This window comes from Schistocerca gregaria, chromosome 1, assembly GCF_023897955.1.
Source record: "Schistocerca gregaria isolate iqSchGreg1 chromosome 1, iqSchGreg1.2, whole genome shotgun sequence".
In the NCBI taxonomy this organism is placed as follows: Eukaryota; Metazoa; Arthropoda; class Insecta; order Orthoptera; family Acrididae; genus Schistocerca; species Schistocerca gregaria.
Genome location: NC_064920.1, coordinates 734,497,106 through 734,521,663, shown reverse-complemented (window position 1 = coordinate 734,521,663; position 24,558 = coordinate 734,497,106). Strand labels below are relative to the sequence as shown.

The 24,558-nt window shown below is 42.1% G+C and overlaps 1 protein-coding gene across 1 annotated transcript in view; it reads left to right on the top strand.

Moving 5' to 3' along the window:
• LOC126271423 (iroquois-class homeodomain protein IRX-6) overlaps positions 1 to 24,558 on the top strand; it is a 776,927-nt gene that overhangs the window by 725,032 nt on the left and 27,337 nt on the right. Inside the window, exon 7 of the mRNA XM_049974156.1 lies at positions 23,929 to 24,230. Within this exon, the coding sequence (XP_049830113.1) occupies positions 23,929 to 24,230 (302 nt within the window). The remainder of the gene's footprint in view (positions 1 to 23,928; positions 24,231 to 24,558) is intronic.

Sequence of the window (24,558 nt, the reverse complement as noted above, 5' to 3'; positions counted from 1 at the left end):
CCACGACTAAAAATACTGATTAACAGAATAACGGAGAACGACTCTAGGTTTATAATTAATTGTTCAGAAGATACAGATGCAAACTGACCTTCTGCAACCCGAAAGATTCACCCAAGCTTGCTACTATGAATCGTCCACATAGTCCCGATCTCTCCCCATGCGAGCTCCATAATTTTGGAGCTCTGAAGAAAGATCCTGGTGCGCGCCTGGGTATAATCGTGGTTTCGTAGGCAACCGTAAACATATTGCACAAAGGCGATGACAGTCTTCTCTCACAGCGGGATAAATGTATTAACAGTCATGGCGACTACTTTGAAATACAGTTGAAAACAGTTTACTTAACTTTTTTTCCATTTTTCTCGTTTTCATTGGACTGCACTTTATACGGGAGTGAACTTCTACATATAGCGTTTCTGGAATTCTGAATACATCTCTTCGACCTGGTTTTTTACTGCCTTTCCTCGTCCTTGCTCACGTGCCTACCTTCTAGGGCGGTAGTGTGTCCTAGACACTGAATTATTTTCCAGGAAACCTCCGTATAAGGCAATTCTTGTAACTGTTGTGCCGTTCTCAGAGCACTTTGACAGTGGAGAGAGGTGTCTTGACGTACGATTGCTTCACTGGTTGTGCTACGTGTATTTCTTTGTAATGGGAGCAGCTTTGCTTATTTAGTTGTTTTGCCACTTCTCACTTGGACTTTCCGTTCTGCAGGTCCGTTTTTCACCTTAAACCTCTTTTGAAGTGCTTAAAATCCGCTTAGTTTTTCACTGAATTTCTAAAAAAAGTTGTTTTATCTCTTACAAGCGAGCAACGCACGTCTAGTAAATAAAGTCTGTGCTCACAGTGGGAACTAATTAACAAAACAAACAGTAATATCAGTTATTGGCGCCACATCACAAACTGTGCGATTTCACTTCAGATAGGGAAACATCCCTCAGGCTGTGGCTAAGCCATGTCTCCGCAATGTCCTTTTTTTTCAGGAATGCTAGTCCTGCAAGGTTCGCAGCAGAGATTCTGTAAAGTTTGGAAGGTAGGAGACGAGATACCAGCAGAAGTGAACTGAGGAGGGGACGTGAGTCGTCCTTGAGCAGCTCAGATGGTAGAGCTATTGCCCGCGAAAGGCAAAGGTTCCGAGATCGCGTCTTGGTCCCGCACACAGTTTTAATCTGCCAGGAAGTTTCAATGATTTGGGAGCATGAATAATTTGGCGGGATTTTTTAACGGGGCTATAAATTTCAGCTTCTGCTGAAATTTCTGATTTTGACAAGAAAGACACTATTGGAAACAGGTCACACTGGTTCTTTATTGAAACAAAATATCCTCCCTCCTACTCAGCGTCTCTTGAGAAGCCTGGAGAACTACGTTCGGCGGACTAGTTTTTGCGTTATTATTTTCTCTCTGTAAAGAAATAGTATCGTTTGCATTACGTAACACAACACCTAACACTTTTTTTTGCTCCACTTACTGACACTGATAGCCATCTTTTATAAACGATTTCCCAAATAAACACTATCCTTGATTAACGTTGCTGACAAGTTCATAGACATTACGACTGTAATTTAGTTTCACCACAAGCGAACTACCTGAACAACGTCTGTTGCAAAACCCACAGCCGTTTATCCTTAAATGAGCAACGAGACGGACGAACAGAAAGGGGAATAAAGCATACCGTTCTGATCATTTTCTTTCAATTTTTAATTATACGAAATCATTGAAAACAATTTCGTAATTACCTAGCTCACCTTATCGATGCAGTAGGATACTTTCAGTGTTATTAGAATGGCGCAGTTTTGAATACTCCGAATCTTTCAAACTGTCACCGATACTTGTACATAGAAACGAATGAAACAAGGCACGTCAAGCCGCCGGCATACAATAATTTTTTGCTGCAAATTTACTCAGCATTGGGGTCAATTACGTGAAACGGCACGTCACGCCATGGCCTTGGGCCACATTTTGCAAATACGTGGCAGTCGTCGCCAAACAGCACGCTTCAGCGCAAATATGACGGCGAGGTGTGTAATGTTTGCAGCCGCATTTCCACATTCGAAAGATAATGCGACTCACAATACTAGGCACTAAATACTTCAAAATATTTGTCTGTCAAACAAACAGTTGACGTTAATGCATATTGCCTGTCGTATTTAACTTTGTTTCTACGACTCTACGATTTTCTAAAACGACCCACGGGAAATATTACACAGCTCGGGGACCATTCGCCAGTACACAGAAAGACTAAAGGCACTTGTAAATATTCACCAAAGCGCCAATTCGCCATCTGTGGTTGACAGTCAAAGCAAGGTATCAGATGAAGTTATAATAATAAACTTTCAAGTATTTGTGTGCGTTTGGAAATATGTCAAGCGTAAAGATTAAACGAAAAGAACGCAACATGCTTCAAACCACATCTTACTGTGTCTGTAAGGAATCTGATATTCTTCATCCTACATCGCCTTATTTATTTAAATCAATGATTTTACTCGAAAAGGAAAACTTGCAACCAAGTCGTAGATGTATTCTGACGAATATACACGAATAGAGCAAGAAACCGCGTAACAAAGAAATTGAATATTTTCGAAGTATCACTTTAGAGAGAGGAATGTCAGTGGCATACTACCTGGAAAACAATAGCATATTGTTTCAGAAGTTGTCTATGTCTCTTACAAATCGTTTTCAGCTTGAAAAATAATGACTATGATCTTCCCCTACTATCTGAGCAAGATGGCGCAGTGGTTCGCACACTGGATTAGCATACGGACAGACAACGGCTCAGATCCGCTTTCGGCTATCCATATTTAGATTTTTCGTGATTCCCTATCATTCAAGGCGGGACATTCACGAAAAACATACACTATTTTAAAGATGCACCAAATCCACAATTTTGAATATACGGCAGTGAAATTTTGTACCATGCCTTACATGAAATTAAGACAATTACTGTTAAGTTCCTTGGACTTTGTGGAATTTAAAAGCTTTATTTTCAGAAACTATTCAAGAGATTTCTACAAAATGTTTTCTGTTTAATCTCTTTGCATACATTAAGCTTCTCCCGTGCGTTTTTTAAATATGTCAACAGAAGAATTTTAATAATTATAATTCTGTAAGAATAATACAAAAATCATGCAAAATTCCAAGCACTTTGTCCCACTATAAGTGTGCGAATTTTCATAATTCTATCCTTCACAAATTTTGAGAAAAATGTGCACAGATCTTAAAATCATAATTTTCAGGATGTGCATTTTAAAATTGAACCTATCGTTTTTTTCTTATGTTAGTTCTTCAGAAGGTCCCAGATTTGTGTTCAGGGTCCTTTTTCCCTTCAAGGCTTATCTTCTGGTTTCTTGTTTTCTGCCTTCTTTCCTTCATCAGTTCTTCAACTGGCTTTTCAGCTACTGAGAAGCCCTGAACATTTATTTTTCTAAGCGTATCTTGAGCGGGAGTTCCTAACTTAAAGGCCACACTCTCCTCCCTATGTTCTCATAATTAAACGTAAGAATTGAACACGTCAGTAGCACAAGGCGAAACAAGAATTGATTCTTTATAATCAAAGCAGCTGGTTTGCTGTTGTTCCTAAGACGCGGAACAGAGCCACAGATGATCTGCAAAGTCAAAGAGCATCTTCCACAGCCTTCTTGATGTACCCCAAACAAGTGTACTTCAAAGTAATCCACGGAATCGTTGTTCACCGAGCCAGTATAGAAATGTTGCTTCAAAAACTGAGCGTGGCACGGTCTCGCCACACGTTTTATTACTTTTCAGGCACTTCGGATTCAATTTCATCATTCAAACTTTGGAAATTTATTGTCCATGAGTTCTACTAATAAATAAAAGATAAATAGAAAATTGACATTTCCGGTCAATTTCATGAACGTGCCCCTTAAGGCAAATGCCGGCATGGTTCCTTTGAAAGGACACGACCGACTTCCTTCCTCATCTTTCCATAGTATGAGCTTCGTTCCGCCTGCAATAACCTTGCTGTCGCCGGGACTTTACATTTCACGAGTAATCATCCTACACTCTTACTTCCTATTCCAATGGCTTTTAGTACTTTGTCACCCATTGGGTTATAATGCTATTAATAACCGGAAACATAGATCACAGGAAAATGAAGGCTGTGGTTGTGAGGAGAGACAGACAAACTTCTTTCAATATAGGAAAGCACATAACAAGCACAGCAGATTGCTTGCAGCACCAATCAGTCAATGATATGGTGTGCTAGTAGGTTCTGCTCACATGTGGTTCATATTCCGGTCACCAAACTATAAGTGTTCTGCATGGTTAATGTGAAACGTTATTGACCTGGATTGGAAATAGGATTATTTCTTTTTAAATTTTATGCAGTAACTTGAGTTTTTACGTGATCTGCAGATTAGTTTTATTTATACATCTCACTAAGGAAATTACCTCGTGTGCGTTTCATTCAAATGGAATAATTGGAATACCGTTAGCCATATAACTACACCTTTCAGTCGGTTTACGGACAGCATTAATTCGCTACAGTATTGTACTAGACAATCGGAGGTCGAAGGTATACGAGTATACGTAAAATGAATGAATCAAAACACCGAGTGAGGTAGATTCCACATAAAGAATTAACGAAAATAGCACGTGACCAGAACGGCTCTTAATTGTTACCCAGTATGGCTCAATTACATTCGACCATATGATGTCAAATCCGTCAAAACTAGTGGTTGATTTAAGTCAAGTCACGCTGCAGTTTCCTGGAGGCCATGCAGTTCTTTTTCAAGTACTTAGAAGCGCTGCAGCACCGACTACATAAAATATATCAAAGTATTAGTCATTAGAAAACGTTGTATAAGTACCACATGTTTTTAATGTTGGGCAAAAACTAGTTTGAAATGGAAGCAAAAATGAATTTATCAGGAATGTTTGCATCGATTTGGAACGAACCAACGGGTTTTGTACGTCTATTTGATGAGATGCGTAAACGTTATTGTACGACGTGAACAAAACAGAATCAGCGCGCTGAGAGGAACCTGGTAACCCGGCACTAAAAAGAGGTCGATTACGTTACGGCCAGTTTTTCCTAGATAGCAAGTCTTACATGTGGGCAGCAATCGCAATAGACTTGCACAACAAAAGAAATGTTATTAACGCTTTCAACTGTAAATTATGCGGTTCAGCAGACTTTGAGTTGGTAGCCGATCTGCTTATAGTACGATCCAGTTCAGAATTTAACGACATATTCTGTAATATTTATTTCCGCTTGAATGTGATGATGGCAGTGTGCCGAAAGTGCTTTTCAAATCAACAAAACTTCTTGTAAATATTTCATCAGTGTAAGAGTCCTCCAGGATACAAACGGGTCCTTACTTATTTACTACCTTGCGGAGGGTAATAGGTAATAGGAAGTAACTGAGTAGCTCTTGACGGCAAAGGTGTTTCATCAGTGACAAAACTATGAATGAATTCTTGGCACACCCTCAGTAATCATCAGGTGTGGCATCCTTCTGTAGATTTTCACATAAAAAGAAATTCGTGGCTGGAGATCTACACAGATGTGGCTATCCGCATATATATCATTGGATGTCCGCAGTAGTAATTACTTGGCGAATATCCATAAAAAATGTCACTTAAAAGTTAAATGACAGTGTCAATATGTCGATTTACGGCTGTTTACATTAACGTAATCGATAGTAGTTATTAATATTTTTATAAGTCACTGTTATCAATAATTAGGACGGAATGTCACTATATTGGCGTTACTACACAGTGTCATGAAGAGTGTAGGTGCTTTTTTGACATCTAGTAGTGGCTATAGATAGCTGCATGTCCATCTTTACAGTTTTCCGCACAGTTATCCATGTGTGTTGTGTCCGTCGTACGAGCAGCTGCCTTTCATCTGAGACATTCCTGTTTCGTTTACAGTAGCAGTTTGGTGTAAGGAACCTTTCCTCGAAGTCTGTAAAGAAGGAGAGTTGAACACTGTGTAACTAACGCTTAACAACGAAAAATTATAGCCGGCCGTTGTGGCCGAGCGGTTCTAGGCGCTTCAGTCCGGAACCGCGCTGCTGCTACTGTCGCAGGTTCGAGTCCTGCCTCGGGCATGGATGTGTGTGTGATCTCCTTAGATTACTTAGGTTTAAGTAGTTCTAAGTCTAGGAGACTGATGACCTCAGATGTTAAGTTCCATAGAGTTCAGAGCCATTTGAATTTGAAAAATTGTAACAACACTTAATGTGGCTTCCTATTACTGTAGAAATGAGTCGCAGCAAATTGTGACGATTAGTTACGGCGAAGTAGTAGCTTACCATGCGTATCGAGACTATGACAAGCTATGATGTATCAAAACATAACCATGATCGGCGTCTTAGTCGTTGAAAAAACAAATGGCATCAGTCATCTGTGTGGTTTGATGCGCCCCGCCGCGAATTCCTCTCTTCCGTCAACATTTACATCTAAGAGTAGCACTTACATCCTACACCCTCGATTATTTGTTTGTGTATTCCAAACTCTGTCTTCCTCTACAGTTTATAACTTCTCCAGTTTCCTCTAGTAGTATAGAAAAATCCTATATCGGCGGACGAGGATAAAATACTTGTGGATGTGGAAAGGGCCTTCTGGATGATGCTGGTCCCATTTCTCTTACTCGCGCAGACGCCTGGTTACGGGAGCCTTTTATCTGCGTTCTTAAACGCACTTCAAAGATGGAACCTAAGGACTTTGACGAAGTGTAAGTGCGTTATGAGATGAAAAACCAGTTCCTCTTTGGCGAAAGAAAGTTTCTCCCCTGCCCTCGTGTAGAGTGCAGATAATCTAGTGGTGGTCAAGCCGTGGGCCTCGAGCCTCTTGTCGGTCTTCGGCCCTTTGAGCGGAAATCTTCAATAAAAAAGCAAGCGCAGGAGCGCACGTACAGTGCCGAAGTTCTTGTGTTTAAAGAATTTGTGGTTGAAGTGGAGAGAGAGAATATGCATATCTTCTGTTGCATAGCGGGACACGTTGGTTATTAGGAGGGATAGTTTTGAAATGTTTCGCTTCCTTAGTAACAGAAATTAAAGCGTTACTGCTTGAGAAACGTATCCACTATCCAGAAGAAACGAATTATCAATGGATCGGAAAATTCTGTATCATTGCAGACGTTATGTCTCATTAGATCACCTTAGTCGTGAACTTCAAGGGAAAGGAAAAACTTTTTTTGTTGTTGTCAGAAAATATTATTTCATTCGAAGGTAAGTTATCTCTTTTTGATCCAGATTTTGAAAGAGAAACTTTGATTCACTTTGGAAGCCTGCGAAAAAGCCCAAGAAAAAAATTCTGACAATGACAACTGCTATTTCAGAACAGGCCTTCTAAATAAGAAGGAAGCTTTTCTCAGCAGGTTTCGGAAATTAAGAAATAGCAAAGCGACGCTAGCGTTTCCTAAAATACCCCTTAATGCTGCTCTAGCAGGATGAAATGTTCTCCGTTTCAGATTAACATTGGCAACTTGGAGATGCAATTTCTTGGCTTGTAAACCAGAAAATTACGGACCTCTAAATTTTGACGTCCTTACACTGGTACAGAAGTACTGGAGGAACTTCGTTCACACCAAAAGTAATCTGCTTTGGAAGACCTGGAGAAGAAAGATATGTCGACTTTTAACATTTTAACACCTAGAATAATATTTATGACACATATTCAGCTGAAAAATCTGGCGTTTGCCTTTATTTCCTTGGTCAGGTCTACATATTCATGCTAACAATAAATAAATGTCGTGTGACTGGGGCCTCCCGTCGAGTAGACCGCTCGCCTGGTGCAAGTCTTTCGATTTGACGCCACTTCGGCGACTTGCACGTCGATGGGGATGAAATGATGATGATTAGGACTACACAATGCTAACAATCACATTCAGTCACGAGCCTTAGGGAGTAAACTGAAACGTCATCTTATTTGTGAGAACATGGAATCGTGCCTAGCAGCGCGGGATTAGCCGAGCGGTCAGAGGCTCTGCAGTCATGGACTGTGCGGCTGGTCCCGGCGGAAGTTCGAATCCTCCCTCGGGCATGGGTGTGTGTGTTTGTCCTTAGGATAATTTAGGTTCAGTAATGAGTAAGCTTAGGGACCGATGACCTTAGCAGTTAAGGCGCATAAGATTTCACACACATTTGAACATTTTTTGAATCGTGCCTAAAATTAACAATAACAATGTATAAGGTCGAGTTACCAGAAATTTTAAAGAACATACAAGACCATTGTTGACATTAGTGTTTGTCAGTCATTGTCATGATTTAATTTTATGGATAACTTAGAGTTTAATTTTATCGATAAACAATGTTATTAAGTACAATATCAAGTTTTATTCAACGTACTTTAACTAAGAGTTATGAATATGAACAAAGTTTACCGAGTTAATTTTGGGGACCAATGTGAGGAGAAAGAAGATGTAGAGTCGAATATTCAGAAAAGAATTTTGAGATAGATGAAATAATTACAAAAGACGTGTGTGGATGGGACTGAAGAGGTTGTTAACCGAGGCCAGCTTAGGGGATCCCTAATTAAGTTAGTAACAATGTAACTATTTCTAGAGCTTAGATTTAAATATTTGGATCTTAAAGGAAGTTTCAGTCGTTGGCTGTGTTGATCAGTGAGTTTACCGACCACTGCACTAGAGAGTCTTCTAAGCACTAGGCCGTCCGAGCACGGTTAGAAGAGGATAATATGCACGGCGCGTTGGCGGGGAATCGCCTACTTGTGGTGTTGCCGGTAGCTGCGGTAGTTTGCAGCCGTGGCTGGACGCGGAGACTCCGGGCAGCGAGGCGGACGCCATTGCGGCCGCAGATCGGGGCGTCGGGGCGGAGCGTCGCGCGCCGTTTCCACGGCAACGGCCGTCCTGATAATGCGATCGGCGCGCCGTTATCAGCGCCGACATGCCTGCGCCGCTTTAATTCTCCCCCCCCCCCAACCCTGCCCCCTTCATCCCTCCCATCGTTTCATTTTTTTCCTTTTTTTTAAGCGTGCCCAAGCTCTGCCGCTTTCTCTCTCTCCCTGAATTTTAAAATGAGCACGAAACGCCATCACAGAGTTTAGCGCCGCGAAGTGTACGAGGAAGAGCAAGGCAGAGAGAGGGAGAGAGAGACAGAAAAGAGCGACAGCGAAAACCGGAGGGAATAGGATGGGAGTAGGGGGGGAGGGAGGGGAAGCGTGAAACAGTTCCGAGTGAAAGGGGAGGGAGGGGCAGGGACAGAGATCGGAAAAAGAGACAAGGGTGGTAGGAACAGGGTTGGGTGTACGCGTGTAGAGAGACGAAAAGAGAGAGAGAGAAACAGAGAAAGGGACGGGGAGTGACGGTACGTTGGGGGTGGGATCGTTGAGAGATGTGTGGGCTTTAGAGCTTTCAAGTTTAAAACTCACATCACAGATCAGGGCTTAAATAAACGCGCCATCAAATGGAAATGTTTCAAAACACGGGCGAACAGTGGCGCTGGGAACGGAACTCCGGCTGACAGGCTGATTAATCCCGGAGCTTCCATCACGCGCCCGGTGGCGCCACGGGGGTAGGGTGGAGACCGCCGCCGCGCCCCGCTCTCTTTGTTTTATGTATATAGAAACAGATTAAATGGAAAGCGCCGCGCCGTCTGTGAGGCGGAAAGTGTGGCTGACCGTGCGGGCTCTGCTCAAGACTGCCGCGGCCGCGCTGGTTAGCTGGTTACTGAAATCACCACTGGCTTTGCGCTTTATCCTCATAGTGTACTTTTTATTATAAGAGTCACTGGGTGTGTGTGTGTGTGTGTGAGTGATTTTATTCAGTATTGTAGTTGCTCATGTGTGTGTGTGTGTGTGTGTGTGTGTGTGTGTGTGTGTGTGTGTCAGAGAGAGAGAGAGAGAGAGAGAGAGAGAGAGAGAGAGAGAGAGAAACAGACAGACGTAGACAGAGAGAGACCTTCACTGCTAATATAGCAGTAATAACTTGTGCTACAACACGAAGCCCAAAACATATTCCGTACTAAAACTATGATACGAATAATTCACCAGGTGTTGACAATGCTGCGTAGGAAAGACATTCTTTCTTCGATGGAAAGAATGGAAAAAGGAATATTATCATTTAACGCTCCGACGATTATCGTGGTAGGATTGTGAAGGAAATCAGTAATGACCAGCGACCCTTTCATTTGCTTTAAGCGAATTACGGCGATCATGGAATAAATGAGAACTTGAGAGCCGGACAGGGCTTTGAACCACTGTCCTCCAGAATACGAGGCTAGTATCTTACCACTGCGCTACCTCACTCGATAAGAAAGAAAAAGATCGAAGTTGAACATTTCATCCGCATCCGTTTATTGAAGTATCAGTTTAATGTAAATGAAAGAAAAAAGCTGTCGTGACCCCTTTATTAAATAACTACGACACTAGCGCCCCCTTGGGGAAATAACGCAGAAACTATTTTTTCAATAATTCCTGCTACCGCTTACGAGACCAGTGCGTTACTCATTGAGTAATTTCGGTTCGAATCACCCTTCCCCCCTCATCCACACACCCATTATAGAAAAAAAAAGATATGATACAGTATATGTCCAGAAACGTAGATACCCATTCTACACAAATGCTTTAGTTCTCTATAAGCTACTTATTACAGTGACGATGGGTTTAAATTCTAATCATAAACATCTGCATAATTATTTATTTGCTCAACAGTTTTTTTGTGCACTAAAGTAATTCCTCTAAGAGAGAGACTGGTATACTCGTAATTTTTGCATCTTCATAGGAAACTGGCAGCTGGGTGAAGAATGTACGGTTACGAAATATGAAAATATGGCTATGCAACAGAAAAGAAAGAGTCAACATTTTTATTTTAGTTTTTCTCAAATTTCCCTCTTATTTCGCCCATCGGTTCGTTTGTAAGGCAGATCATCAGAGCTTCACAGATACCATTCACAGAAATTTTTTGCAAAAAGTATCTATGATGTAAATTTATGTTTTTGTTTAGCGTGGAGCTCAACTGTGTTTGTTTTGTGTATGTGTGTGTGTGTGTGTGTGTGTGTGTGTGTGTGTGTCTGTTTGTGTGTGTGTATGTGTGTGTGTGTGTTTGTGTGTGTGTGTGTGTGTGTGTGTGTGTGTGTCGAAAGCAAAACTGCAACCGTGCTCTCGGGCAATATTTACTACCGTCGAGTTATCTCGTGAGTCATACAACGCGACGATACATTTCACGCGCGAAGCAGTGCGGTGTGAGCTCATAAGGAGCCAAATACCAACTGCTCTAAAAGAGGCTTAAAACAGAAGATGTCAGGCTGTATTAAAGCGAACTACGAGAGACAATCGCAACTACGTATAGATAATGGTAATATACATTTCAAATTCTATGTTAATGAAAGTTATCCTCTGTCTGCTAACGACTTTTGCTTAAACACCTTTACTTCCCTGACAAAAAACGTTCTAAAACGGATAGAGCATCTATTGATATACAGTGCTATCTTAATAGCTCCCAGTCTTGAGGAATAACTCGGAGTATATTAAAAAGCAACAAAAGTTAGGTGAAACGAGCGACGAAAATATTATTTTATTTACAGAATTGAGATTCCATTTATTTTTTACACTAATGAAGGTAATGGAAACAGGTGCAAAAATAGTTAGATAAATATGTTTAAAATAATTCTTATTTCTATTTCTCACATTTTAATTAGTGTAAGAACCTCTATCGCACATTCAACTTCACAAAAATATCGTCATTTTTTCGTTTTCATTGTAATTTAACACCACGAAATTTGTGCTACAGGAGTTGTTTCTAATCTGGAAACAAGAGAAAAACCTGCAATATGTAACTTAGTAACATATTGTAACTACTACATAATATATGTATTACACGTATAAAAAGAGACATGTATACAGGAAACTGAAGATGCTTCATAAATAAAAGAAGCGAAACGCGTATGTCAAAGAACAAATTACTTTTCATTTAGTCGCATAGACGGAGCCCATTTCCATGAATTCAGAGAAATAATTTCGCAAAAGTAAGTCTATGTCATTATCATTAGGGATGGAGCACTGACTGTGTCGAAGAATATCAGGGGAAGCAAATGGCTTTTGAGTTTGCAGGAAAGCTCCCTGAGATTCATCTGAAGTGACACGCGAAACTTCGAAACACCTAAAGCAGGATTGCCATCTCAAAAGTTGAAAGCTTCTCCCTTCCAATACGTGCCCTAATTGTCAGCCACTACAATCTGCATCGCTAGTCAGTTTTGAATCATTTGGGCAACAAAATTAATATTCGTGAGCTGGACTGTTGTCTTATTGCTGTACTCCGGTCGTCTGAAATTCTGTTGGAACAGATAGATATCTTTAGCACATAGGAACATACTAACCATGTGCAGCGTGAACCAATAAAATGGATAAATTATTACGAACAAATGCGATGGATATTTTCAGTGATGCTTTGGAAGAGAGCTGTAAAAATAAAATAAAATAAATAAATATAAATAAATAAAAAATCAATGCTTTTGAAATCATAATCAAATTTCCTACTACGTGGCTGATATCTCCAATCGCTTCGGAGTAATTTTACAATGCTGCATTGTATGTGAAGAATGAAATGACAATTTCAATGGCGTAAATACATGCGGGGAAAAATAACAGCATACCGATAAACATGATACTTTGTGCCCTCTTTGCCAGCCAACGAATATAAAGCTGGCAATCTTTACAGAAAAAAACTGTCCTTTCTACACAAATATTTATATTATGAATTTCAACAGGATGTAATTACATAACGATGACTCAAGAAATATATCCTACAGCACACTCCTATCGCATTAGTTGCTTTCCTACAGTTATTTTTCATCAATCCATAATCTCCTAAGGGTAAAGGGAAATTTAAAGTTTTTCCGCGACTTGAAGATTAGTTCGACCAACACAGTGATTCATCAGACCATTTTTTTGTAGATGGTATTCCCTTGCCTCCCTTCTACTTTTAAATTTATTTATCGTTTTCTACAGTGCTCTGCATTTTTGTCGTGACCTCCAAACAATGACGCAGCTTGCTGTTTTTCACACATATCGCTAGATGTAATAGCAGCGGTAAGTGACGGGAAAAATCCTGCGACCGACGGAGTATTAATCTTGGACGTGGGTCAATGTAGCTTGAGAGTAACTTTTTTGAGCCACATCACAAACAAAAACTCGTAAGGCATGACTTTCCAAAACGCATTTGAAGCACGTGTACTTGTAACGAACTAAATCACGAGCTGTAATATTATTTGGTTTTCATTCAAAATTACGCCATGATATCACAAATTTTTATGGTGTATCAGCTGTCGTGACTGCAACCAGTAAGACACTATAGTTGCTATATAAGTTATTTACTTAACCTATTTTCTTTTTGTTATTTCCGCCCTGCGTCTCACTGCATTCTACTAGAAACAGGTCTGCGGCCGGAGATGTTTACTTCCGCGGAAATCAGCCTCGCTTCGCGGTAGTGTTGGCACCCCTGGCGCATTTTACAGCGTATATTATCATCTGCGGTGGCAGAGATGCTCCCTCGCGCGGGCTCTTTGTGCTCCATTGTGGCGTGGGAAAAACAAACAGGGAGGACGCGGCGCTGCCAGCTCAGCCACCTCGACGGTAAATAATCGACGGAATATCGGCTTTGTGTCCATTGTGCCGCCGCGCAAAATAAATTACGTCCGCCAGATAATGGCAGCGCGAGCGCGTGGCGGGGCCGCGCCGCTTCAAATCTGGCCCCCATCCCACGGCAGTGTCCGTATATCGCCGGATAGAAATAGCAGTCTTCAGTTTTCTGTATCCCATCACACAAACTTTATTCTATGCAGCTGAGAATTTCCAATATACGTAATGTAAGAAGCTCCTGTGATTTCCACGAACCAGCTCCATAAGCATATTAGTATTAGGGGAGAAAAGAGACTTATGTTCGACGTCTAACTGATTACTGTTTCAATGCACTTGGAGTACAAGCTCCGATTGGACAAGGATGGTGAAGGTTATCGGACGTGTCCTTTTCAACGAAACCATCCCAGCATTCGCTTTAATCGATTTAGGGAAAACGCAGAAAACTGGATGGTTTTGTGTGTGTGTGTGTGTGTGTGTGTGTGTGTGTGTGTGTGTGTGTGTGTGTGTGTTAGGGGGGTGGGGGTGGGGCTGAGGGGAGTTGTAGCATTATCCTCGCGAATAATCAACGATAGCATTAACGTCCATGTTACTACCCATATTCGCACCAACGATTACTGATATTACTATTGATCCAAAATATTTGTATTGACTTTATTATTCGATGAATGTGAAACATGAAAGGTATAGGATGAAAAGGAAAAATTATTAAATACCTCCTGTATTATATCTATAGTTGTTTTAATGTTGATATTAACAACTAAAATAAATACGGATACAAACTGTAATAATTTGCCGAATTGTTTCTATTGTCACTACAGACTAGTAACAGAAATTTTACGAAATAATAATTGCAGGTCAACTTGTCAATGATTTTGGACGTCGCTAATACTCACTGCTTCAAAGGGGCCCTATCTATCTACAATGCTAAAGTTGTTCTTGTGCAACCGCAACAAATTTCGTGCCTTAGTTCTGTCTTCGCCCGGCTATGTCAGGTATCCGAGAAAACATATTTACGCTGCTTCTGTAGTTCTTTGTGGTCTAATTTCAACAGGAAATTAATAAAAGATGTCCGTTATATGAGAAATGATAATCTTATCCATCTAAAATTATTATTTAAGGAGGAAACCTATGCAGCAAGCGGCCTAAAGCATCGTACCGAGCGATTCTGTAAGTTATTTCAAAACATATGAAAGTACATCCGAGCTCTGATTATACAGCCTTTTTATTGTTAACTGTTTTAGCCGTCATACCAAACGAATACCAAATCCACCGCCAAATTTAGGATAATTTCGAAACGTCCAATGTCCGCACAATTAAAAGTACATTGCCTGATGGTCAAGTACGGAAAATTATTGTTCCCAGTTCACCAGCTGAAAGGATTTACTAAATTACAATGAAAAGTATTATGAATTAACTACTGACACTTTACAGCACATTGTTAAAATTATCACCTGCCATTGTCTCGATCAGTCAGTGGCATCGTATCGTAAGGACTATACGTTTCCAGAAGATATGCGAATTTAATTGTCGACTTCCGAGACAACTACAGTTCGTACTTAAAACTACCGCGAATGAATTATGTAGTTTCTAATATTTACTTTTATCTCTAACTGCCTAATTACAATAACCGTCCAAGGGATACAGATAATTTCCAGACGTCATCATTAAATTACTCAATAGTACGACGTCGGAGACTGTTGGTTGCTTGTAAAGAAAAAAAAAAGCATGTACGAGAAGACAGGTTTGAATAACGATCGATACTAAGTTTAAAATTTATTGAAAGTCGCTAAGTTCTCTCATTACGAAAAACTGAATGAATCTCGCAGACTGGGCAACTTGCGCTCCACTGTAACGAAAGCTATTTTTCATGCATCTAAATTTTTATGACGTCATATCTTCTGAAATATGTGCGGCTCAGCGATATAATTTTGCAGGTTCATCCAGTGGTGTATGTAGATACAGTCTGCAACATGTGTTGTGCGTATCGTCGATAATAAAGAAGTAATATAATATGACGCGATGCCCGACACTGAAGTTTTACTGCATGAACTGAGAAAACGCAGTAAGCGAAAAAAACTTTTACCTATCATAATTTTGTGCGCGGGGTGAGGGGGGGGGGGTGAGGGGGGGGGGAATCAGCGAGCGAAAGTTTCGTAAAGGTTTGCAATTATGTGTGAAGTTTGTTGGATATGGCTAAATGCTCTCATTCTTAAACATTGGACGAATACAATCTAGTTAACTTGCGCGTCGAGAGCCATGCTGTCTCATAGACGTAACATAACCAGTTTCTAACCTTAATATTTGACTTACTGTGTTACACTTTTATTATAATAATGTGACTCTTAATGAGTAGAAGATTATAACATTATAAATTTTTATATTGTGTCAATAATCATGAGAAATGCTGAAAATCAAATTTTAGTTGCCATAGTAGGCCGGTAGATAAGCAACCTGAGTCCGTGTACCTTAAGTAATGTATTTCTTACATAATGACGCCGCTGAATGCCAAAAACAATTTTATTCAAATTTACGCTCGCCGTGGAAGCGTGCGAAGTTCCAGTGTCTGTGTGGTTACGAGGTGTATACTGTATTTGGCGCTTCTTCTACAAGTACTGCGCCTCTTGCTGGTATTACCTTTAAGTCAGTGAACATTTAGTGTAGTGATTAGAAAAGACAACTCTGGTAACATCATTTCCTACTCATTATATCTAACTTACACTGTAGATCTTTGTTCTTCAGAATTTCAGTCTCTTAATCTTCCTTTTTTTTCCTGCAAATATAGGCTACTATCCGTGTATATAAAAGGAGTAACTCCATATTGATAGATCGCCTCCAGAAAGTGCCGTGGGATCGCCAAGTGAGAGGCAACTGGAGAATGGAGGTATACCGTTCAGCAGAAACTGTCAAAAGTTGGCCGGCCGCGATGGCCGTGAGGTTCTAGGCGGTTCAGTCAGGAACACCGCGACTGCTACGGTCGCAGTTTCGAACCCTGCCTCGGCCATGGATGTGTGTGACGGCCTTAGGTTAGTTAGGTTTAAGTAGTTTTAAGTTCTAGGGGACTGATGACCTCAGATGTTAAGTCCCATAGTGCTCAGAGCCATTTGAACCATTTTTGTCAAATGTTGGATAACAATATAAGTGATTGGCATGTGTGGCCCGATATAAACTTCACGTTATGAAACAAAAAAATTTTTTTATAACAGTTATCTTCATCATAAAATACAATGTGTAAGCCTATCAACAAATGAAAACCAACATCTTTTGTCATCAACGTATTTCAAAGTTATAATTATTTTAGTCAGTTGCGAGATTTCACTGCGCATCTGTCCCCTAATATGCCCTAACTCACGTGACTGTATTTGCACTCGGTACCGTCTTTATTGACGTTATGCGAGGCTTCGTAAGTCTGTGCAGTTTGGCTCGCAATCGTATTCAACCTTATGTTTGCCCTTACGTTAAGTGTTCATGTAATAGACAATAAATACAGGGAGAATTTCGTGACATGTTTCGGGAACCTAAGCGTTGTGAGTTATCGTTAGACTGATTTTGCCGGTGACGTTACTTGGGTAGCGTTTCCCGTGTAAATTGGGACTCGGGTCCAGGTCCAGGTTCAGGAGGCGGTATTGATCTGACGTACTGTTACAGATCACGGACACACCTTAGAGTAATGCACACGAAGAATGAGGGAAATTAATAAAAATTTAAGTTGACGACAATTCCGCGACGCCCCAGAGAGCACCTGAGACGGCGCTATCGGTGTCTCCGCGCTGGGTGCAGTTCGCCGTTAAGCCGTAGGACAGGCGTTTTTCCAAGCGCCTCTCCGCACCATATTTAAGTCTCCTCTTTCTCTCCACGTCCGAGGAAAACGCAGCGGAATGGGAGGGAAATTTAATTTCGATCTCGTTGATTCAGCAGTTGCTGCCGGTGCGGGGGAACTTTAATCTTTGATAAGGGCTTAAGTCGCCTGCTGTAATGGGACGGGAGGTGGCGAGAGTTTTATGGGAAGGAGGGAGGGGGCAGGGGAGAGGGGGGAGCATCTGATTGGGCGCCTTGCGCTGGTACAGCCCGCGTGCGGCGCCGGGACGCGTAGCCTGTCGCGATTAAGAGGTGAAAATTCCGATCGGCCGACGGCCCAGGAGCGGCAGCGCGCCGACACGGCGGCGAGGGCGGCCGGCGCCTTTGTGCAGGCGCGCCTCTGGAGCCGGCCCGATAACAAGCAAATCGCATTACGGCACGAGGCACTGAGTAAAGACGGCGCTCCAAACAAGGGGCGCGGAAAAGGGAAAAGGGCGGAAAAAGGATACTCAGCTCTCTTAACCACTACACGGAGCGCGTTCCAGTAAACGGCAACTTTCCGAAGTAACGAAACGGACACGTCGTATTACCACTCCTACTTTTTCAAACGAAAACAGCTGCGGCTGCGCTATGAAGGCAGGGTACAACCTATTTTCCTGCTTATCAAAGTCCCTTCTCCCCTCGCACATACTGAACATAAATGTTTGCTTTACGTTTCCTTTACGCTACACACCAGCCATCCCATCGATGGATCCTCTGCCATGCTCTGTGAAGGAGCGGAGAAGAACCTGAGAATGCGTCTTCGATTGATGCGAAACCGATCATGACTTCAAATAAAAAGTCTTGTACAGCCAATGCGAGTCATTTAATTCGACTTGTGGAAATCGTAGGGTTGCCCGCAGTCTGAAATGACTATCTTGCAGGCATCTTTACGTACTGTCTGCGCGCTCGGAACTCTAGAAAACGACGTGACGCTATAGACTGGCATTTTAGAGACCATACGCAACACATCTGCTGAAAGGTTCACCGAATTTTCAATGTGGTTTTAATTTCATCGCTATTAGGTGGTTGAAAAACGTAGTCCTCGTATTTAATTTGCATGCTCGATTTCTGAGTCACAGAATTTCATCTTTGGACATACTTGTTGCAGTTCAGAACATAATCATAATTAAAATAACGTTAAATACGTCAATGTATTGTCTGTGTTGAACAGTTAAAGCCCGTTTCAAGATAAATGTTTATAATTTCCAAATCGATCTCGTGAATTAAATATAATCATTAAACAACTGAATGTAATATCAAAAATGGTTCAAATGGTTCCAAGCATTATGGGACTTAACATCTGCCGGACGCTGGTGGCCGAGCAGTTCTAGACGCTTGAGTCTGGAACCGCGCGACCGCTACGGTCGAAGGTTCGAATCCTCCCTCGGGCATGGATGTACGTGATGTCCTTAGGCTCAAAGCCATTTGAACCATTAGAACTTAGCATCTGAGGTCAGCAGTCGCCTAGAACTTAGAACTACTTAAACCTAACAAACCTAAGGACATCACACACATCCACGAACGAGGCAGGATTCGAACCTGCCACTTTAGCGGCAGCGCGGTTCCGGACTGAAGCGCATAGAACCGCTCCGCCGAATGTATTATCCAATGTATGTATATGTGAAAGGCAATGTCCTGACTGAATGACTCATCAGTACCTAGCCCAGGCCGCGAATGAAAGAAAGCTGAGAATTGGAGAGGGTATTGATCTCGCACTGTAGGCGTCGTTTAAAATGGGATTTTTCGAAATATGAAAGGCACTGAAATATGAAACGAAAAGTTTTTTGAAAATATGTTGCTACTTGTACGAAAATCAGTATTTGGTTTGTCGGTCGCCCTGTGGGAGCGAAATGGCTGGTGAAAGATTTTTTAAAAAATAAATCATTTTTAAAAACAACGAAATATTTTTAAAGCTACAGCTACGAAAAGTGGTATTTTACTTCTTGGGTGAAAAACACCTTCTTTTCAGTGTTTTTGGAAATTCGACCTCTAAGGTAATGAAATACGGTATGAAATGTTTTATGGAAATATTTCGTTATGAAAGCATAATATTTAAAGCTATTTTTTAAAAAAATGGATTTGGCTTGTTGCTTAGAAATGAAAAATATGTATCTCACTGTTTTTGCAAAAGGGGAGAAAATAGGATATGAAAATTATTAACAAAGTTTTTCGTTATGTTAAAAAAGTTTGAAAGCTAAATCTATGAAAATTGGTATTTCACGTCTAGGTTAAGATAAAGAAATTAAAAAAGGATACAGATAAAGGAAATAAAAGTTTCTATGGAAATATCACCACAAGATCGCAAAAGGCATGATTAACAAAAAACTTGGACTTCATCTATCAGATTAACTTTTTGGCCAGGAGTAAATTCGGAAAAGTTCTCGTGGCCATTTTGTGAAGACCATAAAAGTTCGAGTGAAGAAAAAAAAAGTGTTCCGACGAGACGGTCCACACGAGCAGAGCAGTGGGCGCTAAGCTGGTGAGAGTGTATTAGTAAAATACGCTCCTAAGATTACACCCATGAAGATGAATCACACCAAAATCACGCTGACGGCGGCACACTGATTCTCTAGAATAAGTGGGACGCCTTACCTTTTGTTGACGGCCTCACATGCCAGCACTGCTTGCACTTGGAATCGCAAGCGTCGTTGCAGATGGCTGGCGGGAATTCTTCGCCGGGCGACGACAGGGGCAGGGGAGCGGCTCGGCTCGGCGCAGCCATTTCATCAGGTAGACAGCGCATGTGAATATTAAAAGTGGACAACGCAGCGCAGAATTCAGTGTCAGCGGGCGCTGAGAGGCGGGAGGAGTCGAAGAGGAGCGCAGGCGAGGCGAGGCGAGGCGAGGCGCGGCGTGCATAATGCAGCCGTCGACGCGCGACGCGCCGCCTGTCAAAGTCTTCTCGTCGTTCGTGCAAAAACAAACGGCTGCGTTCAATGCGTAATGAGGCGCGTCTGCGCCGGCCGCCTCCGTCGCGGCAACCGCCCGGCGCCGCTCCGCGCGACGTGCGAATAAACATTCCATAATTGATACGCGGCCGCCCCCGGCAGCGCGCTGTTTTTGTTTTCCTTAATTAACGCTGCAGACCGCGCGGCGCGCTGTTTTATTCAGCCGCCACATCACGAATTTATAAAAGGCGCCCCTGAAAACTGAGCGTTTTCTACGCGCGTTTTGGAGAGCCCCGCGAGTGGGATTTGCCGTTGCTAATTCACGAGCCTGATGACAAACGCGCCGGCCCCGGTTGACAGCAGCCTATCGTGGCGTCCTCAGCGCAAATCTGAAATATTTGTCGACGTCAGCGACGTATTTTGTCACCGCTGACGCACTTGCAAAGGAGTTACAGTATTCTGAAGTTAATTTATTATCTATGAACACCGGGAGGTGGCAGTGTGGCGACGAAGTAGATGCCCTGAATCTCTACATCGCGTTAGTGATAATAGAGAAGCTGACTTACACTTCCTCCGTCTACATGTCCAATCTAATCTACATCTGTATTCCGGAAGTCATTTTAATGTGTTTGGCACGGGTTACTGCGTCTGGTATCATTACAGTCATCTCACACCTCCACACCTCCTTCCCGTTCACTTCGCGAACGGTGCGTGGTTAGAAAGGCTGTCGATAGACCGCCATATGAGCCCTATTGCTATGATTTTGTAATAGTCACCTTACCGGTTGAAGTATATGGAAGTAATATTTTCCAAGAGTCTTCTTGGTACCTATGCTCCTGGAATTTCAACAGCGAACGGTAACAGGTAACAATGACGCGTGAAGCCTTTGTTGTAGCATCTACCACTGAAATTTCCTGCGTGGCCGCGCGGTTTTAGGCATCATGTCACGGACTGCGCGGCCCCTCCCGCATGGGTTCGAATCCTCACTTGGGCTTGGGTGTGTGTGTTGTTCTTAGCATAAGTTCGTTTAAATAGTGTGTAAGTCTAGGGGCGGGAGACTTCAGCAGTTTGTTGCCTTAGGAATTCGCACACATCTGAACATTTTTCTTTTTTTATGAGCATCTCCGTAACGTTCTTCGATTTACTAAATAATCCCATGACGAAACGCATCGCTTTCCATTGGATGTTCCCTGTGTTTTCCATTGATCCAAACTGGCAAGGGCCCTTATTGGTGAGCTGCACTCAAGAGTCGGCTGTAGAAGTGTTGTGTTATGTGACCCACTTCTTTCGTGGATTCAGATGGTTCAGATGATTCTGAGCACTATGGGACTTAACATCTGAGGTCATCAGTCCCCTAGACTTAGAACTACTTAAACCTAACAAACCTAAGGACATCACACACATCCATGCCCGTGGCAGGATTCGATCCTGCGACCGTAGCGGCAGTGTGGTTTCGGACTGAAGCGGCCGGATTTTCGTGGATTAGTTACATTTTATTAATATTCTTCCACTGTATCTCTGCCTGGCATCTTCTTTTCCTAACATTTGTTTTATATGGTCATTCATCTTTAAGTCGGCCTCGACAGTTACTCCCAGGTATCTTACTGTTGTTACTGTTTGCAGTGGTTTATCGCCAACAGAGTAATCGCACAGCAATGCCGTACCACGATTCGAATTCAATCTTGTACGCGACTTTCACAACTATAATCAGCAGAATACTGCAGTGTTTTTTAGTTCTTATACATGAAAGTGATATTGATCTCTGAGAGCTCCGAGGCCGTGTTTTTACACTTAAAAGAATCCGCAGCCGGCCACAATTTCGAGTACTTTGGAAAAGCTTTTTATTAGTTTGCTATAACTTGTTTCCTGCAGGCGATGAAAAGCATTGTAAATATCAAAGTGGTCATCAGCTAAGGGACATCAGTAATAAAACAGATGTTGCATGGAAGCGTTTAAACAATTTTATGCAGGAAATAGGGCAGCTTATTGTTTTCGGCTTAAATAAAGGAATCTAAGGGCAACATTTCTAGATTAGAAGGATTTATCAGCACCGAGATTTCACTCCAGGATCAATGTGAAGTGATTTGAATTTATTTAATCCCTAAATTTGATGCGCACAAATCATGTGCTAGTTAGCATTAATAATAGGGAACCACCGTGCCATCTCTCCTGCTCAACCTCTGTAGAGCATCTGACATAATTACTATTAAATTTTTCTTACAACATGCCCCTCCACTTGCGCATCCAATCACCTCTACCGGCTATCGATAACATGGCAGCTTGTCGGTTTTGCAGGACCTTCTGAGGCCTGTGTCGACGTTTTTTTTTTTAAGTTTTTTACTCTACCCTTCCTACGTCTCTTCAGAACTTACCCTTGCTGTATTAAAATTGTGCGATATTGTGTAGTACAGAGACTAATGCTGCACTTCATTTCGTCAGTTCACTGTCGATTTAACTACTCCAGAGTTGTTTACGGCACACGCGACTCGCTTGTGCGATGTTCAGGTAAGCATTTTGTAGGGCCTACACAGTTATTCACTCTCGTATACCACCTCATGCTTGTTCTTATTTATTGTTATTACTGTTGTGGCCTTCAGTCCAGAAACTAGTTTAATGCAGCTCTCCATGCTGATGTATCCTGTGCAAGCTTATTCATCTCCAAGGACCTACTGCAACCTACATCCTTCTGAATTTGCTTACTGTATTCATCTCTTGGTCTTCCTCTACGATTTTTACTCTCCACGCTGCCGTCGAATGCTAAATTTGTGATGCCTTGGTCCTGGCGGAGGTTCGAGTCCTCCCTCGGGCATGGGTGTGTGTGTTTGTCCTTAGGATAATTTACGTTAAATAGTGTGAAGCTTAGGGACTGATGACCTTAGCAGTTAAATCCCATAAGATTTCACACACATTTTTTTGGGATCCCTTGGTGCCTCAGAACATGTCCTAACAACTGATCCTTCCTTCTAGTCAAGTTGTGCCACAAACTCCTCTTCTCTCAATTTCTATTCAGCACCTGCTCATTAGTTACGTAATCTACCCACCTAATCTTCAGCATTCTTCTGTAGCATCACATTTCGAAAGCTTCTATTCTCTTCTTGTCTAAAGTACATTTATTAACAACCGTTATACCGTCGTAATGTCGTTAGTAGCCTACAGTCGCTCTTCAACTATTTGCCTCTTCCAGTTTCATTCCACAATCATGTGTAACCTTACCTTGTTCATTTATATCATTCTTCAAGTTTTTTTCACTGTCTTACGATATTCATTCCCATAAAAGTCCACTTTCCGATTCGTAATACTTCGACTAAATTATCCACGTGGAAATCGAAATCCTTAGATATCTCCAATACACTCATTCGCTTGGGGTGCTTGCCTACCAACAGAGTTTCCTTTTCCGTTCTGTAAAGCAATTACTCTTCATAATTTTAAGAGCAAAAGCATGTTATTGCCATATGTAGTAAAGATGTTTTTGTACATATCTCGTTCCCGTCCAAGCTACGCTTTGGCAGTTAATCTCGTCATTAGACGAAATGAAAATTGTAGTAGAAAGACGATGTCATAACAAGTTTCCTCTGATAATGCTTCACGGCAGAACTGAAATAGTGCTAATAGTGAAGATACCAATGTAACGGCTGTACATTTTCAGGTACGGAATGGACCTGAACGGCGCGCGACGGAAGAATGCGACCCGAGAAACGACGAGCACGCTCAAGGCGTGGCTCAACGAGCACAAGAAGAACCCGTACCCCACCAAGGGCGAGAAGATCATGCTGGCCATCATCACCAAGATGACGCTGACGCAGGTGTCCACGTGGTTCGCGAACGCGCGCCGCCGCCTCAAGAAGGAGAACAAGATGACGTGGGAGCCGCGCAATCGCGTCGACGACGAAGACAACAACAACGAGGAGGAGAGCGGCCGCAAGAGCGCCGACCACCACAAGGACCCCGGTGAGTGCCGCGCACCAGTGCCAGCTTCCATCAACGCGACACTTCCCAACTTACCTTGTAGTCTGTCACGTTTTTTACTTCATTCTCACCTCCTTTAGAAACACTACACTACCGTGACGAAAGTCATGGGATGCTTCCTCTAATATCGTGCCGCATATCCTTTTGCCCGGTATAGTGCAGCAACTCGATCTGGCATGGACTCAAGAAGTCGTTGGAAGTCCCCTGCAGAAACATTGAGCCATGCTGTCTCTATAACCGTTCATTATTGCGAAAGCGTTGCCGGTGCAGGGTTTTGTGCACGAACTGGTCTCTCGATTATGCCCCATAG